This window comes from Artibeus jamaicensis, unplaced genomic scaffold (genome assembly GCF_021234435.1).
Source record: "Artibeus jamaicensis isolate MK-2021 breed Jamaican fruit bat unplaced genomic scaffold, CSHL_Jam_final scaffold_537, whole genome shotgun sequence".
NCBI lineage: Eukaryota > Metazoa > Chordata > Mammalia > Chiroptera > Phyllostomidae > Artibeus > Artibeus jamaicensis.
In genome coordinates this window covers 21,441,118-21,458,153 of record NW_026522047.1, presented here as the reverse complement: position 1 = coordinate 21,458,153, position 17,036 = coordinate 21,441,118, and the positions used below count along the sequence as shown (strand labels likewise).

Genomic DNA, 17,036 nt, shown 5'->3' with positions numbered 1-17,036 from the left:
CTCCCCAGTCAGGCTGCATGTATGTATGTGTGTCCCGGGAAGCGGTTTGATACTGAGCTGCATTTCCCTGTACCGTGGAGTTTGGTTGCCGGTTCTGCTCCCTAATCTTCCTTTTCTGACGTGCCTGAGCATGTCCACATTAGAATCTGTGACATACCTGCCTGAAAAAGGGTTATATTGTCAGAGACTGCCAAGCAGCCGGACACACGGGGGCACGGACTCACTGAAGGGGAAAAACACAGAAAATATGGGTTTCTACGGCACACTCAAAATGATTTTTTACAAAGTAAGTAACCTGTTTTCTTCCTGTGTTGTATGATTGTGTGTGTGTGTGTGTGTGCGTGCGTGTGCCTGGGAAGGAAAATCTGTATCATCAGAGATGGCTGCAGTATCCTCTAATTTTGGTGGGTGGCTGGATGTCTGGTATTCTGTTTTATATTGTGAATGTAAGCAAATAAGGGAAAGACATAAGCTGTAAAAAAAAGCTTTAAATTTAAAAGGAAACGTATGTTGGAATCTGAGCATTTTTTTCACTAACAGTATATTCAGACTTTAGAAATGTGGCTCTGTTAAATGCTGACCTGGAAATACTCTACCCTTAGTTGGCTTTCAGTGAAGCTTTTGCCTTTAATTTTTGTATACCTTATATCTATATATTTTTCTTTTCTTTTTAGCTGACTCTTTTAAAGCACAGAATTGCTAGGATATTGGGGATTTATATTTAAGGAGATCATATTTACTTTCTGCACCCCTTAAAAATTGCAGAATTAATTTTTGGTTCTAAACTCAGTATTTTAAATAAACAATATAATATTTAAAAGACTAGTATGGTTATACAGAGAGTGCTTTATTTTATAAAATATTCTAATGATAAGAATCCTTTCTCAGTGGTTCCCCTGATATGTATTTCAGGCATTTTTATTCATTGAAGGTTTTCTAGGATGGAAATAAAGTTTGCCTTCAGTGGCAAATGGCATTTGCACCAATGTATTTACAAGATACCAGGGAAGTTTTGAAAGCCGGTATTCCAGACTTAATTAGAATGAATAGCAAAGTTCTTCATAATCATTTTGAAAGTAAGAATCTGTGAAAGCTATTTAAAAAAACTAGAATTTTTTAAAGGTCTGTACTGACTTGACCTTCCTGATGGATACATTTGCGTATATGCGTGCGTGTCTGTAAAATTTATGTACATGCAAGCACGTGGCTGGCTACCTATCTATTCAGTCTTTTATATTTATTTTTTATTTTTATTAAAATTATTTGGAGAAAGAAAACAGTGGTCTTTTGGAGGAATCACATTAAAACACTGTAATAAGTACAGAAAGTTCTGAAGGGTTGAAATAAGACCACTTCCATTTATTTCTAGTAGGTATTTCACGAACTCAGGTGTACATTGTGGATGTTTGTGTGCCCTCACCTCTAAACCCAAGTATTGTAAGGTCATAGCTGTATTTTGAAAGACTTTCTTCATGATGATAAGAACATAGTCTTTATTATTGAGTGTGGTTCAGAAGTATTTTTACAGTCTTGTTGGTTCTCTTCAGTATTTACAGTGTGGCATAATGTGTTATGATGTCCCCATGTGAGGCAATAGGCAAGAAAATAAGGCTGCTACAAATCAAGGGTTTTCACCTTTTTATAAAAATGAGGATAGCTATCTATCATTCTGGGGTTTTTCTCACTGTGATTTTCAGTAATACAGTAATTAATTAGCAGACATACATCTGAGAGGGGTTGTTGAAATAGAAAAAGTTGAATCCTTCATATCTCATTTTCTCGTTTTATAATATATGTATAGTGCAATGACCTCAGTTAAATGATAGTGAAATACATATATTTCACTATCGGTGTTGATGAGTTGCAATTCTGAATTTATTTACAGTATTACATAGAGAGCATAATGGAATACTTTAAAGCTATAAATGTTGGATATACCTTGGAAAGATGGATAACTCAGTTCTTTTTAAGTCTTTTTGTTGTTGCTTTTCAAGTTAGAGTGTCTGTCCTGAGTATCTGCCAGTGGAACTATATTCCATATCAATATCAATTGATGACTTTCCCCCCACCTTTATTATACCATCTCTAGATTTCTCTCTCATTATGGACCTCCTTTTTTTTTCACTGTCCTCATTGCCCATATTCATTGCTCTATGCCTTATTATAATCACTTTTCAAGATCATTTTATTTGCATTATTTTCTTTACCCTTTATAATATGTGTTTTTAATTCGATTATTGTTACTTCCAATCTGAAATTTTGAATTTTGTTATTTATTTTCTTTCTTAAAATATGTTTTTAAAGGAAGATGAAGATCAGTAAAAAAGGCATATTAAATATTGTTCTTTTCTGTGTGAGTTAACATGACATTTTCCCGCATGTTGGTTCTTAAACTGGAAAATGTGAAAGATATATTACTCTCAAGGAATATTTATGATGGATATCAACTTTTAAATCCCCATATACTGTTCTCTGGATCAGACATTGGTGGTGGGGGGGTGCAGCACTCACTTTTCCAGTCTTGTAAAGAGTAGAACAAAGTAGAATTAATAGAAGAAACTATGAAATATTTATTTTCTATATTATTTATGCCTAATTAACATTTTAGGCATAAGAAAATTTAAGATTTTTTCAATATTACCAATGATAATGTTAAAATTTGATAGTTGGACAGGTGATTTAAAAAAATACATATCTTATTTGTTTTACCTTGTAGATGAAAAGAAAGTTGGACCATGGTTCTGAGGTCCGCTCTTTTTCTTTGGGAAAGAAACCATGCAAGGTCTCAGAATACACAAGGTAATACTAAGTATGATAATTGGTTCTCTCATAATTCTCATGCTTTTCTTAAAGATTGGATTATTTTAAAATCAGTTCTTTCAGTTTATTCTCATAGAATTATGATGTCACTAGTATTATTGACTGTTTAACATATTTTGAGATCACTGAGTATTGGGAAATACCTCATTTTAAATAAGGAGAAGAATGTCTACTGTTGTATCTTTATATTTTGTTGCAGATATATTGAAGTAAGATCAAAGCAGAAGTTGTGTTGTCAACCAATTTTTTTAATCACAATTTTTAAGGAATTCTAAAAAGTAAATCCAAAAATACAAATATGAGCAAATGTATCTTGTTGCTATAGCAACACCTGTTCTAGGGAGTATATTTATATATGCAAAATTGAAGATACATTTATTAGCAGTGGGGTAGACCTCATGATCACTAACGAAACCATATTTCATGAAATTACTGTGTTAGAAATCCCCTTTTATTTGCTTGGTAGGTCTTATGTTTTAACACATACATTTCTACACCAGTAGAATAGTTTCCATAACAACTAAAAACAATTGTAGTCTTGTTTGCCGCAGCATCCCATCATTTTTGGATTTTGCATCAGTATAAAACTTCCCACTCTCACGCTAATTAGGCTAATTTAAGGACAATATCTATTACCCAGCCAATTAAAAATGGCTTTGGGTGTCACTTGGAATGTGGCATTTTAAAATTTAAATGACAAAAGTATCTTAAGAACTTTTCTTGGTCTTTTTTTTTTTTTGCATAACTGTCACTTCTTCAGATACCCGATTGAAAGTTAGCTAGAGACCATGAGAACTTCACGGTGGTGACATTTCCTGAAATATTTTGATTTAGAATTATTTTTATTCTGTAAGATGCAGTAAAATGAATGTTGCTCAGACATAAGTTTTTATGATTGAACGTTGTTACAGATTGCATCTTTTTTTTTTTTCAGGGAAAACAGTTTATATTTTGATTTAATTTGGTTGTGAAAAACATTTCTTTCCAATGATAATGGATTTTAGAAATTACAATAATTAGAATAGCTTTAGATACAAAAAATGCAGGGATAATGCAGAAAAGAAAAACAGAGCTACCCCTTAGTTATTCGAGAAATGCTTTCCGTGCTATTTTATGCCCCTTAACCCCCTCCTTCTTCCTCAACCCTTTGCCTGTTGACAATGTCACTGTATTTTGGCACCGCCCCTGGAGGGTGTGGAGTGAAACTGTTCACTTCATTTTTGCTTTTTCCTTCTAGTATCGATAAAGTAGTTCTTGGATGAGAAAGCTGAATGTTAAACATGTTAATATATTTTGAAAATATATAAAGAGATTTAGTTAACCATATATAATTTTGGGTCTTAAATTAATATAACTGATACCAGGATGAAGGTTTTAAATTTTTTAGTTTTAAGGCAGATTATAAATGAACGATGATTTATTTTTTTTACTACAGAACACATTTTAGTAAAATTTGTCTTTAGTTGCTCACTTTTTACATCGAGAAAGCACCTGAAAAGGTGAAAGTTTTACTTTTAGCCTTTTAACATGTAATATTATTAAAAAGCCAAACAGGATACTCCGTCTTTTTGGGAGATATTATCAGTATAAGCTTGATATTTTTTAAAATTTTTGACAGATTTTCTAAAAATAAGATGGAATTATTAATTTCCATTATTTTTATTAGAAAATTTAAGTTATAATCACCATTTAAAAATTGTTTCACTTCAGAGAATGAAATAGAGGTTAGCTTAGAAATTTGATAGAGGAAAAAATAAATTTAATTGTTGAATGTTAGAAATTGTCATAAATGTATAGTGGTAAAAGATTGAAAGGTGGCAGATACAAAGATTTTTCTGTAAAATCTGGTGACAGAGCTACATTTTTTTGACAAAATAAGGAGATATGCTGGGTAGAAAAGAATTGGGGGCATTGTTTCATTAGTAATTTATCAGAGCTTGATATTCACTATTAGGATATAATTTGTATGTTCTTTAGATTTAAACACTTTATTATCATAGTTCAATAAATTGAAGGTTATTTTACCAGCATAGTTAGTTAACTCAGTTTTTCTGCTCCTTTTTTTTAACTGCCTCTAAAATAAGAGATGTTTAGTATTTACCTTGAGTTTAAATAATTTATTGAAATTGGAAAGTAAAGCCTAAGATATTAATAACAGTTATAACTGTACTTTTTCTAATTAGTACAGTCATTTTTTAGGCAAGTTGGACATTTTTGGAGATGGATCATCAAATTCTAACCCCTCATTTTATTAGTAATAGGACTGAATTTCAGGTTTTTAAAAAACTGTCTGAAAGTTTAAAGTATGAGCTAAAAGGGTTCAGATGATCTCATTTAATTTTGCATGTAGTATGTTTTCAACACTTAGCTGTTTTAAGTGAATATATTTCTAATCAAGGTTTTTGCCTATCAAATATTATCTAGACTAAGCTTTATAAATAAAAAATTGGAGAGAAATAGACATATTATAATTTGGAATGCATCTGAGGCAAACTCAAGGAATAGTGTGACTAACGAAATGTCCCAAACAGTTGAACATACTATTTCTACATATGAATTTTTTAAGCATTTGTAAGTCTCACACCCCTTTTTATAAAGAAAATTGCAACTTTAATTATATCACTGAAGACCAGCCAAAAGAGAAGTGGAACCTATATCTTCTAAGGCAATATTTTAACATTATTTGTATGTATCAACAACTTGCAGTTTTGCCATAGAGATTCTGTCATTTGGTTGCAATTAGCATTGCTGGGATAATAACAGGTGGTTATGTAGGAGGGAGGCAACTTATTCTAAGAATAGCAGAATAAGTTTTGTGTATCCTTGTTCTCTGGGAATAAGCAAATAAAAATAATAATCTGATTGATGTTTGAAATATGCGAGATCATCATTCTTATAAAATTGGAGCCTGTTATTCTTAATATATATCTATCTTTGCTTTCACTCTTGTATTTTTTTGTAGTACCACTGGGCTTGTACCATGTTCAGCAACACCAACAACGTTTGGAGATCTGAGAGCAGCCAATGGCCAAGGGCAACAACGTCGTCGGATCACATCTGTCCAACCACCTACAGGCCTCCAGGAATGGCTGAAAACGTTTCAGGTGACGTGTCTAAACACAGTACTTGAAGTGACTCACTTAATTGCTGCAAAAAAAGGAAAAAAAAAGGAGATTATTTGGCCATGAAAAGGAATCGTTACATGCTATACCTTGGATGAACCTTGAAAATATTGTGCTAAGTGAAAGGAACCAGCCACAGAAGGCCACATATTGTATGATTGTCTTCCAGAACAGGCAAATCCATAGAGACAGAAAGTGGATTAAGTGATTGCTAGGCTGTGTTGGAGGGGAGGTTGAGACCAGCTGCCAGTTGGTATGGGGTTTCTTTTGGGGTGGTGGGGTGCTCTGGAATTGGATGGTGGTGGTGGTTACAGAGCAAGAGGGCTGTGCTGGAAACCATCAAAGTGAACGTTTAAAGTGGTGAAATGTGTGTGATGTGAAGTATATCTCAATTTTAAAATGCTATTAAAAATACGGGAGCTCATTTTAATTTTTAAGTATATTAATCAGGAGAGTCCAATGCTTATTTTATGGAGGTGTGTATTTGCATTTCTTTTATGCTTTTTAGGGAATAAGACCTTTCTTTATGTTTGGGCTTCTGGGGTTGCTAAATGTATTTCTGTTCGAAACTGCATTGCTTGGAAGTAAGCATTTAGGAGGAATAATGTTAAAAACTCCACTACTTAGTCACTGGCAGTGACTAAGGTAGGCAGTAACCTACCTGCCACTGTAACTTTATCTAGTGGCCTCCGAGGGTTGATGCAGCTTCTTTGCCGTATGTTCTGCTTGTGTGTGGCTTATTGTGCTCAAATTCTGATTACTCCACTTTAGTAGCATTTGAATTCCTCAAAAGTTTGCCAGGATAATTAGCTACAACCAAACCTTGAAAATTATTACTTTTATATAGTTATATTAAATTGATTTCTCTCTTCCTTTGAGAGATAATGCATATAGATCACATTTTTAGCAAAATAGTTGGCGTGGATTGAGTGCTCTCTTAATTATTCTTTGTAAATATAAATAATACAAATTGTGTGAAGTGAAGCTACCTGTGATATTAACCACCATTCTAATGTAAAGGAAATGTGTTTTCTCCTGCTGCTTGATTGGCAGTACTTTATGAATTTGGAAGGGAATAATGGTTGAAAAGAAGACGCTTTATGTTCCACTGCAGACACTGCTGGCCCGCAGTGGGTGGCGGCGGTGGGGGGGGCTTCCCACGACAGAGCCGTCCGGCCCAAAGCGTCAGTCATGCTGGGGCTGAGAGTCTGTGGTCAGAGGAATGAAAAATGTGTTTTACTGTTTCTACAGTATTTATTATGAACCACTAAAATTACAAAGAATTGTGATTTATTTTCACTGTCATAGTCGTTTAAACTTACCTCGCCCCAAGGATTAGTCTCTTTCCTGCTCCTGGATTCATGATTTAAAAAAATTTTTTTAAAAATTTTTACCGTATACATGCCTCAGAGTCTGAAATTTTTCTGTTGCATTGTTTTCAAAAGAAAGTTGTTTATCAATAAGAGGTGAAAATAGATCAGACATTAGCATAATATTAAAGAAACACTTTAAAGATTTTTACCATCTCTGACTAAACCAAGGAAACGGGAATATGGGTGTGTGTTGCCTGTCATACCTGCACGTGCCTGTAGGGGGAGCAACGCCGCACTTGAGAGCAGTGCAGACACCGACTTCACCTGATTTTTATAGCAGAGTACCAGCACGATCGGGGAATTACACTCTTACTAATAGTTTTGTCATCATTGTAGACAGCCTCCAAAACATTGATGTGGCATGAAAAGCTTCATTTCTTAAGATAGGGTAGTCCAGAGCGAGATTCCAAATGGGTATGGATCCATTTTTTCCAATGTTCCAAAATATTCTTTGCTAGCCATTTAGTGTTTTCCCCCAGTTTTTAAAGGAGCATTCTCAAATACTGAGCTATATAGGAGAGAGCATTGGTGCATTATTTTGCAGCAAGGGTGTTTTAGGGAGTCCTTTGTTCAGTGTTTGCTTGTTTAGGTAGCTCATGCTTTTCTCAATGAAATGTCCACACTGCCACATGCTGTGTGTCATCGAATCTAACACAATAGATTGTTAGGTGCATCACAGCTTCAGAAGTGTTAATATTCTTTTTTAAAAGCTTATTTCTTGGGATTAGTGAAGATTCAGTAAACTGAAGAATAATAGAGTAGCTTTTGTTCAGTAAAAGGCCCATTTGATTGCTTTCCATATGAGAGGTGGAAGAAAACTTGTTCTTCGTTGATAGGAATAACCTGTAAAATTGTCCCTGGGTGTTATAGTACTGTTTGTTTTTCCCCCCAGATATTCTGTAGCAAAGAAATCGACTAGCAACAAAAGGTCAAATGAGGCAGGTAGATCAGGACCTCAATTCTTTGAGTCCCGTGTCTGTCTCTGGTGCACCCAGGGCCTGTGGCTGTTCGCCACCCTTCATCTTCAGGGCTGATGAGAAATGAATCGCTTGCCTACAGGCTTACAATGCTTTAACACTCAACTCGCAGAGATGCAGTAAGGTGGGAGTCACAGTTGACTTGTGTTGGATAGTTGAGGGGTAATTAAGCTGGCGTGATTTCTACAGATATGCTGCAGGGGCATCCAATGGTGACTTTTCTGTCGCATAACAAGTAAAATGGGAGAGTTTGTCTGCTCACTGTTCTGCTATGGCTCCTCAGGCAGTGATACATCCAGCATTGTTTTGGTCTAGTTCCATCTACTCTGACAAAGTACTCTGTACTCAATTTATAAATTGATGAGAACAAATGACACACCATTTTGGATAAAGGGAAATTGAAACAGAATGCCACTGCAAGATAGAAGTCCAAATAAAAAACAAAACAAAAATCCCCAGAAATTTTGTACTGTTTGAATTTTCCGTTGCCATTGATTCTGCCTGTTTTGGCAGCCAGGTTGATGCTTTAGATTTAGAATGTTAATTTTGGGGAAGAGAATTTTTTTTGTTGTTGTTGATGTCATTGGGATGTTAATATTTGGTTTTGGGAAATTTTAGCCCAGGTAAAGAGACCAATAACATTGATATGCTCTTATGTTTGAATTTATATTCAGAGGCAGCTGAACCAATAACATTAGTATTCTCTTCTGTTGAAATTATAGTCAGAGGCATCCTGATACAATGGGAAGCACATAAGAGTTAGAAGAAAAGCTCTTAGTACAAATTCTGGTTTTGTCTCTTAATAGCTGAGTAATTCTGTTGATATTATATAACGACTCATGCCTTTATTACCATGTCTGTAAAATAGACATAACACTAAAAAGTTGTCCAAAAGGAGGAAACATGTAAGTACGCTTAAAGCCATACTTGGAAATATAGTGGAGACTCAGTAAATATTAGTTTCCTCTCTTGGTCAAGAATATAGCCTTTGCGAACCTCATTTCCTTACATCTAAAAGGGGTTATTATACTGATGCCATTAGCTTAACATTATTAGCATTATTTTAATCAAAGCATATTTGCATTGCATTAAAACTACATATGTACATTGAAAATGCTTGCTATATATAAAATACTGTTTAAAATTACAAAGCAGAAAACACTTCTGTGTTTTTTAACTTAGAGTGGAGTAAAAACTGCTTTATTGAAGGATTTGATCAAGTTTCCTGGTAACATTTAGAAATAAGTTTTCTAATATATTTAGATCTTTTTTATTTGACAGTCAACAGAATATTAAAGCAGGAAATGAATTCAGTATTGCTTTGCGATTGTATTTGAAACAGTATGATCAAGGAACCTTGTTGTATGAGAAAGAGTTGAAGACAGTCATGGATTTGGCCAGAGAAGACTAAGGAAAAATGCTGTGTCTAACATTTGGAAGAATTTCATATACAAATATGATCAGGCTGATTCTTAATTTTTTCAGAAAACAAAACCTGGATCTCATTTTTTGAGTCCGATTTTGGTGTAAGTAGAAGTTAGCCATCAGAACCGGCCCACAGTAGAATGGGAGGTAGTAGGTACTGCTGGAACCACTGAAACAGAGTGAGTGGGTAACCACCTGCTGGAGGCACTAGAGAAGCGAGTTCTCTAGTGCTGTCTGAAGTCATAAAATACCCGTCTGTATCTGATGAGCGCAGTAAGGATCATCCAGGTGTTATTAGTCAGTTTCACTGCTGGTGTGTGAATCACCTGCATCAGTTCTGGATGAGTCGTTCATTTGAAATACAAAATGTCCTCAGCCTTCACCTTGACCACCTAATCATGTTCTTTCATGGTGGGTTGTAGGACTGTGCTTCTTGCATTCCTCAGCCAGCATTTGGGAACTGCTGGTCGGGCCTAAGCCCCTCGTTATGCAGGTGGGGGTCTCTGCCACTCGGGCTAATTAAGGGACTTCCGAGTGGTCTCACAGAGAGTTTGCTGGTGAAGTCCTGCCCCTGATTATAGTTCAGTACTCCTCTCCTTCTCGACAACCTATGTTCTCCAATTCCCCGAAATAAAATACCACTTTCGTGGGGAGTTTTCAAGTCGGCATTTGCAGTTTTGTCCACAAACTAAATTTTGTGTCTGTAGATCCTTTCTGAATTTGAAATGTTTTTTCCTGTCCCCTTTAATGTGGTCCCACATAATTTTACCATGAAAGACAGAAGGAAGATTTATTTTCTTTTTCAGGATAACTACTTTTCAGAACAGAAATAAAATAATTATTATCAGAATTACCCAACACTTTTGCAGATCAAGAAACAAGGGCTGCAGAGGTTGAGTTGTAACCTAATTAGTGGCAGTATCTCTTCCAAAAGTTGAATTTTCTGATCCCCAGTTCAGTGCTCTTTCCACTGTTCCTCACTAAAGGTTGGTGTGGGTTGTTATTGCCTTGTTTTAATATAGTTAAGATCGCAAGGTTTTTCAGTTCATACATATTTTTCCTTTGCTGCTAAACCACGTATGTGTACAGAATTTGCGTATAGTCTTGGAACTGGACTGAGTAAGCAAGGTCTGATGATCCCATCAAATATAAAGGATGGAAACACTCCAGGGAGAGTTTTAAGATAGTTAGTGTTGGTGCAGTATCTCTTGACTCTGGGGATTCATGCATCGATTCAGCAAATGTTTATTGAACATCTCTTAGGTGCTAGGCCCCTCTTTGGGTCTGAGCTACAATAATTAACAAAATAGAACCCCCCACCCCTGCCCAAGGACAGATTTCACAGGATTTACATTCTAGTCAGAGGATGGGGTGTGGGGGTTGGAACTGGTTTGCAGTTTAAAAGGGTTGCCTAGAGAAGGACATAGGGAAGCAAGCCACGTGGGTATCTGGGAACGGCAGGTGAAGAGGCTCTGACACCGTGCGTGCTTGGTGTGTTTGAGACACGGGGGAGGTGTCTGTGACTGAAGCAGAGCAAACAGGAGGGAAAGGAGCAGGAAATTACAGCCTTATCGGCCAACCTAAAGACTAAGGTTTTTAACTCTGAGCAATGTGGGTCTGGAGGGTTCCAGGCAGAAGAGTAGCTTTTAGCAGCATCACTGTGTCTCCTTTGTGGAGAACAGAATAAGTAGGGCAAAGGTGGGAAGCTGGGAGGCCAGGGAAGAGGTTGTAGGAATAATCCAGGTGAGAGATAATAGCTTAGACCACTGTGATAATAGTCAGATTCTGGATATATTTTGAAGTATAAGGCCTTAGAATTCATTAATGGATCAGAACTCTCTCTACAAGTGAGACTGAGGGAGCAGGGATGAGATGGCCCCAGAGGTTTCAGCCTGAGCAACCTAGAGAGTTAGTGACATTTTATTGAAGTAGGAAGGCTTGCAGACATTTATATTTGGAGAGAAAGATCATGGAGACGTTAGGTTTCTGTCTCATATCCAAGAATACCTGTTGAGTGAGCGGTGGTTTATACAGGTCTGGAGTTCAGGGAGGAAATCCTGGCCGGAGAGACAAGAGCGGCCTGTGGTCCAGACCGTTGCTGGGACCGTCCCGCATACATGCATTTAAGCAGTTAGACTGTTGAATACGTCTGGTCCTTGGAAACAGCCTCATTTACTGTGTAATTCATAGCTTATGCTGCTAATCTTTATTGGGTATATTTTTCAGTAAAATGTCACAAAGTGACATCTGCCAAATGTATGCATAATTTAAATGTGATATAATTTTAATTTTATTTGACTTGTTAAATGTTATTTAACAGAAAATAAAAATATAGTTTAAAGTTTTAGAAACAATTTGCTATACCGGACTATTTCCAACACTGTTTCTAACATTTACCTGAGATCCAAATTAGTTACTTATGTTCTATTCTGCCTTTTTTCATTCTATATTTCATCTCCTAAAATGCTTGATAAAAAGGTATTTTTCCATATTTTAACAGTTATATACTGTGTGTTAATAGCACTTTTCTATTCCTTTTTAAAAATAAGTAATAATGAAAAAGTAAAGCATTATGTATATCACTTTAGAGGTATTCATAGTAGCTATAAATGTAGTTAAGATATATAGTATATAAAGCAGTGATACATTGAAATACATTTCACTGTCTTTTTACTGTAGAGGATTACATAGGGCATTTTTATTTTTTATATCAAAATTTAACCATAAGCACTTCTAAAAATATTTTAATTTTTAAAGTGAGTATTACTATATGTGAAGGAGATTAAGACATTTATAATAAAATCACTCAGTTATTAAGTGATTTAATTAAAGCTGCATTTTAATGAAGTCAGCATAGTTATCCTTTACCCAGAATGGGTATCTCCTTATACTACTGTCCACACACATTTATAATGTAGACAGAGGAACAACCTATTATAAAAAGCCACATCAAATCTTGTGAAGAATGTAAATCAATAAATCAGAGCTTACAGTGCTGATACTAATTGGTCAGAAATGAGCAGACATTGGTCATTGTAAATTTTGTGACAGTTTAGTTTTGAGCTGGGATTGAATCTGTATGAGGGAAACTGAACAAAATAATCAGACTTCAAACTAATTACTTGTCATTGGTCATGTGTGTGCATATACACATATGTGAGTATTTTAATTTTATGTGTGAATCCTCTCAGCCTAACCATAAAGGCTGCAAGGCCAGTGCTCTGGGTGTGTGTAGAAGTAAAAGGGAAGGGCCACAACTTACTAGATAGAACCTGTCATCCTCAGATTTGTTGATAAAATGGGGGCGTTTCTCAGGTTTTTGTGATGGTTAAATGAGATGATGTTTGTGATGGGTACTCTGGAGGTACTACCGAAATGTTTGATAGAATTACTCTGTGAGAGGAAAGAAGACGAAGTTTACTGTAGAGTCTACATAAGGACTTTTAACAATAAAAAGTGTTCCAAATAAGGCTTCCTTTGTCATTGTTATTAACAGCCTTCTCCAGGATAGTCTGTCCCTGAGGAATTCCAGGGTTATTTAAGTGTTTTGCATGATCATTGTTAAGGGAAAATTTTAACATTTTCAATTATTCATATGCTTTTTTAGTTTTTCTTTTTAATAGTAATGACTTTTCTGTGCAGGTTTTTGAAAATTGTTTAAGAAAAAACAATTTTTAAAAGAATTCCCAAGTATAGTTTAAAGGAGCTCATATTTTTGAAGTATTTTCATAATATACTACGTTTATTTCTTTAGTCTTTGTTCATATTATAATTTTAGTATTAAGTCAGCTACTGTTTTGTACTGTTCGCTATTTTTTAATCTAAAATTACTTCACACAACAAATCAAAGTTGTTTTTTTTTTAATTTGTGGAAGACCACTTGTTAAATATGCAGTGTATTTTCCAGTTCCTCATTATTCTCTAAATGATGCTGCCAGTCTCCTTGGGTGAATGCTTCATTAAAACCATCAAGTTTCATGGTACCCACTTGAAAGAATATAGAGAAAGAAATTTATCAAAATTCTCTATTTACAAGTAACTCAAATGGATATTTCTGAATAAAATTTTGGTTTCTAAACCACTATCTTAGTGGTAGATGAATAAATACCGATTACAGAAATGTAATGCAAAAATATTTTCCCCTCAAAATTATGGCTTTTAAAGCTTTTATAAAATAAAGATAGCTAGTAAATTTGATGAGACTAAATGGTGATCACTTCATTGCCTTCTGGAGAAAATGTCACTATACGAAGTTCCTTTTTATGTTTTGTGTAAATGTGGAATTTTCTTTAATTTGAGGCATCTATGAAAATAATAAAATTTTCTCATTCCTCTTTGATAGAGCTGGAGTGGACCAGAGAAATTGCTTGCTTTAGATGAACTTATTGATAGTTGCGAACCAACCCAAGTGAAACATATGATGCAAGTGATAGAACCTCAGTTTCAACGAGACTTTATTTCGTTGCTCCCTAAAGAGGTAAGGATGAGCAATTATATTCTTCATTTTGTGCTACTTGAGGACATAATTCAGTAGCTACCACCTTTAAACAAGGAGATCATGCCCCTGGCTGGTGAGGCTCAGTGGATTGAGTGCTGGCCTGTTGAACCAAAGGGTTGCCAGTTTGATTCCCAGTCAGGGCACATGCCTGGGTTGCGGGCCAGGTCCCCAGTAGGGGCACCACACATTAATGTTTCTCTCTCTTTCTTTCTCCCTAGCCCTCTCTGAAAATAAATGAAATCTTTTGAAAAAAAAACAACACTGTCATCCTAACTATGCTATTCACTATTGCCAGTTTATCACTTGTAGTTAGTGCTAAAAAAAGGCTGTAAATAATAACCTGCCATGACTTAATATAATTTTCAGATTAAAGTATACTTAAGAGCTGAGTGCCTTCTTTCTACCACTGGAACAAATCACATATGGGAGTAAGCTATTGAGTTTCATTAATTTGTTTCTTTACCAAGATTTTTTCCCAGGTTTTTTGAAACGCAACCTTTAGTTTAGTCTTGGTATCTTCGTTAGATTTTTTTAATTCTGATTTTATTAAAACAGCAAAATTTTTTGTTATTAATCTTAAGTCCCTTCAAAGCTAGTAGTTTTATGATTTAACTGTAGGTTGATTATGATCATGGGTATTCTTGACTGTATAAATGAGGCATAGTTTAGTTGTAATTTTCTACTGATGTTATAGGCTATAATAGTCTCATTGTTTCATCAAACAGAAATAGTATAACATTAAATAATGGGGGGAGAATTGAGTACAGAAGGGGATGGGTAGGGCAGGGGAGAGTAATGGGGGGGAAAATGGGGACAACTGTAATTGAACAGCAAAACAATTTTAAGTAGTATAACGTTGAATAATCAACATCACCATATTTTTCACAAAGTACGCATGTGCCACTGTTCCATGTCAGCTACGCAGGTGACATAAAGTGGTAATGTACCGTTGCAAATGATCTTGAAACTTTTAGCTTGAAGAAAAAGGAGTCTGTTTTCAGACAACTATTCTAAATACCCTGAAGGTATTTAAGATAGTCCCAATAATAATTTCAGATTGGATATGAATTCAAATAATTTTATTGTGTTTAATTTATGAAACTAAGCATAATTTCAGGAAAAAGGCAAGGTTAAAAAAAACACCTTATTTCTGAAATGTTTCTTCTTTGGAGTGATTTTTTTTTAAATGACATTGTCCCAGAAAAAAAACTTTCATTCTTGCTGGCTCATTCTAAAACTGCATCCTTTGAATAGATTTGACTTATGAAAGTGACATAAGCTCTTTTTGCCTCTAGAAGGATACTAATTATAGGAAACACTTTTTTGTAAGTATTTGACCAAAAGTGAATTCGTTCACTTTTGATATATTCTTAATAGTTTCCTTTGATATCCTTATTTTAGAAGGTAGTATTTTTGTTGAAAGATACACTTTCTCTTCATCTAGTTTGGCCCCCATATCTCTGAGAATGATGAGTTTTTGTTTTATCTTTGTATTTTCACTTCTTAACACACAAAATTATGATTTAAAGTAAGAAGAATATGAAAGTATTTTTAAGAGTCTAAGAATTAAGTGCAAATGAAAATTTTTTTGGACTAAGGGTTTTTGTCTTTTTCCAAGATTGCTGAGGAAAAAGAAGTAAAGCTGGATAGGAAAATGAGAGTGACACTTAGAATATCATCTCAGAATCTGTTTTCCTTTTTTCTCTAACCACTAGAAAAGTTTTTCCTACTTTGAAAGATGCTTTATTTTACATGTAGAGAAATAATGGTTTGGCTCTAAGTCCTTAAGGAAGTGAACATTGTCTTATTGGAGGCTAAGCACTTACCATCACTTAAAACATTCTCTTCATGTCAGGGAATGGACACATAATAATTTTGTATAATTCTTTCCAACAGATCTTAAAGCTTTTTTACCAACATTTACTTACTAATCTCAAAAACCTTGCCAAAAATCTCACTAGTCTCATTGGGAGGCCTCTGATAAATAGCATTTTTCTTTTTTTTTAATACCAAGAGAAAAGCATAGTGATACAGTAGATGACTTAGAACAAAAATTAAATTCTTAACATAGGATCAGTCACCATTTTCTTACTATTCTTTCACTAATTTAATCCACTGAAATATAGCAATTCTGGAAAAGCATTAGCTACTTTTAAGTATAATATGGTGATATTTTATATAGGTTATAGAGAAGAACAAAAAATAGCATCTCTCACTGAAATTACAATTTTGCACAAGGAAAGGGTAATTATCTGAAATAGATGTTCAACTTAAGAGCTTCTACCTGGCAAAAGTCCTTAGAAAGAATTACTAATCTAGGTTTTACCTTTAAGATAAATGAATAGCAAACTGCATTAGCTAGACGATTTGACTTGGCTATGAGAACTTTATAACCCCCTACTGTAGAGATGTAGTTTGGAACAATGCCCATTCTCTACCCCGTGTAAGAAACCCCACGTAACAAACCCTTGCTTGCTTTGAGGAACTGGTACACTTTCCCATAATACACACTAAGAATTGTGTAAGTAATTGCTGTCCCCTTTTTGCTTGGCAATTTAATTTTGAAACCATGTAAAATATTGTTGCCAGCATATTTGTGTTCTACTTTTCCCTGAGTTTAACTTTCTTTTCTGATTTACTTTTTTCTGGTTCTGATTTTTTTTAATGCATATTTTCCTATTTCGCTGTGTGTATTTTCTATAATACCTAGATGTCTTCATGGAACTGGCTAGGTGTAAACAGACAAACATTTAATATAAGGAAGTTCATGGTTGAGTTCCTTTGCTATGTTAAAGGAAAAGTGTGCCAGTTTACCTGCGGC

At 34.8% G+C, this 17,036-nt stretch overlaps 1 protein-coding gene across 14 annotated transcripts in view; it reads left to right on the top strand.

Annotated features, from left to right (window-relative positions):
* FBXW7 (F-box and WD repeat domain containing 7) overlaps positions 1-17,036 on the top strand; it is a 170,219-nt gene that overhangs the window by 139,790 nt on the left and 13,393 nt on the right. For 13 of the 14 annotated variants that reach the window (XM_037168111.2, XM_037168105.2, XM_037168109.2 and 10 more), the window contains 3 exons: positions 2,717-2,799; positions 5,783-5,924; positions 14,060-14,194. In XM_037168111.2, the coding sequence (XP_037024006.2) occupies positions 2,717-2,799; positions 5,783-5,924; positions 14,060-14,194 (360 nt within the window). Of the gene's footprint in view, positions 1-10; positions 287-2,716; positions 2,800-5,782; positions 5,925-14,059; positions 14,195-17,036 lie in introns of those variants that run through there. The other variant, XM_037168110.2, reaches the window with a different exon arrangement.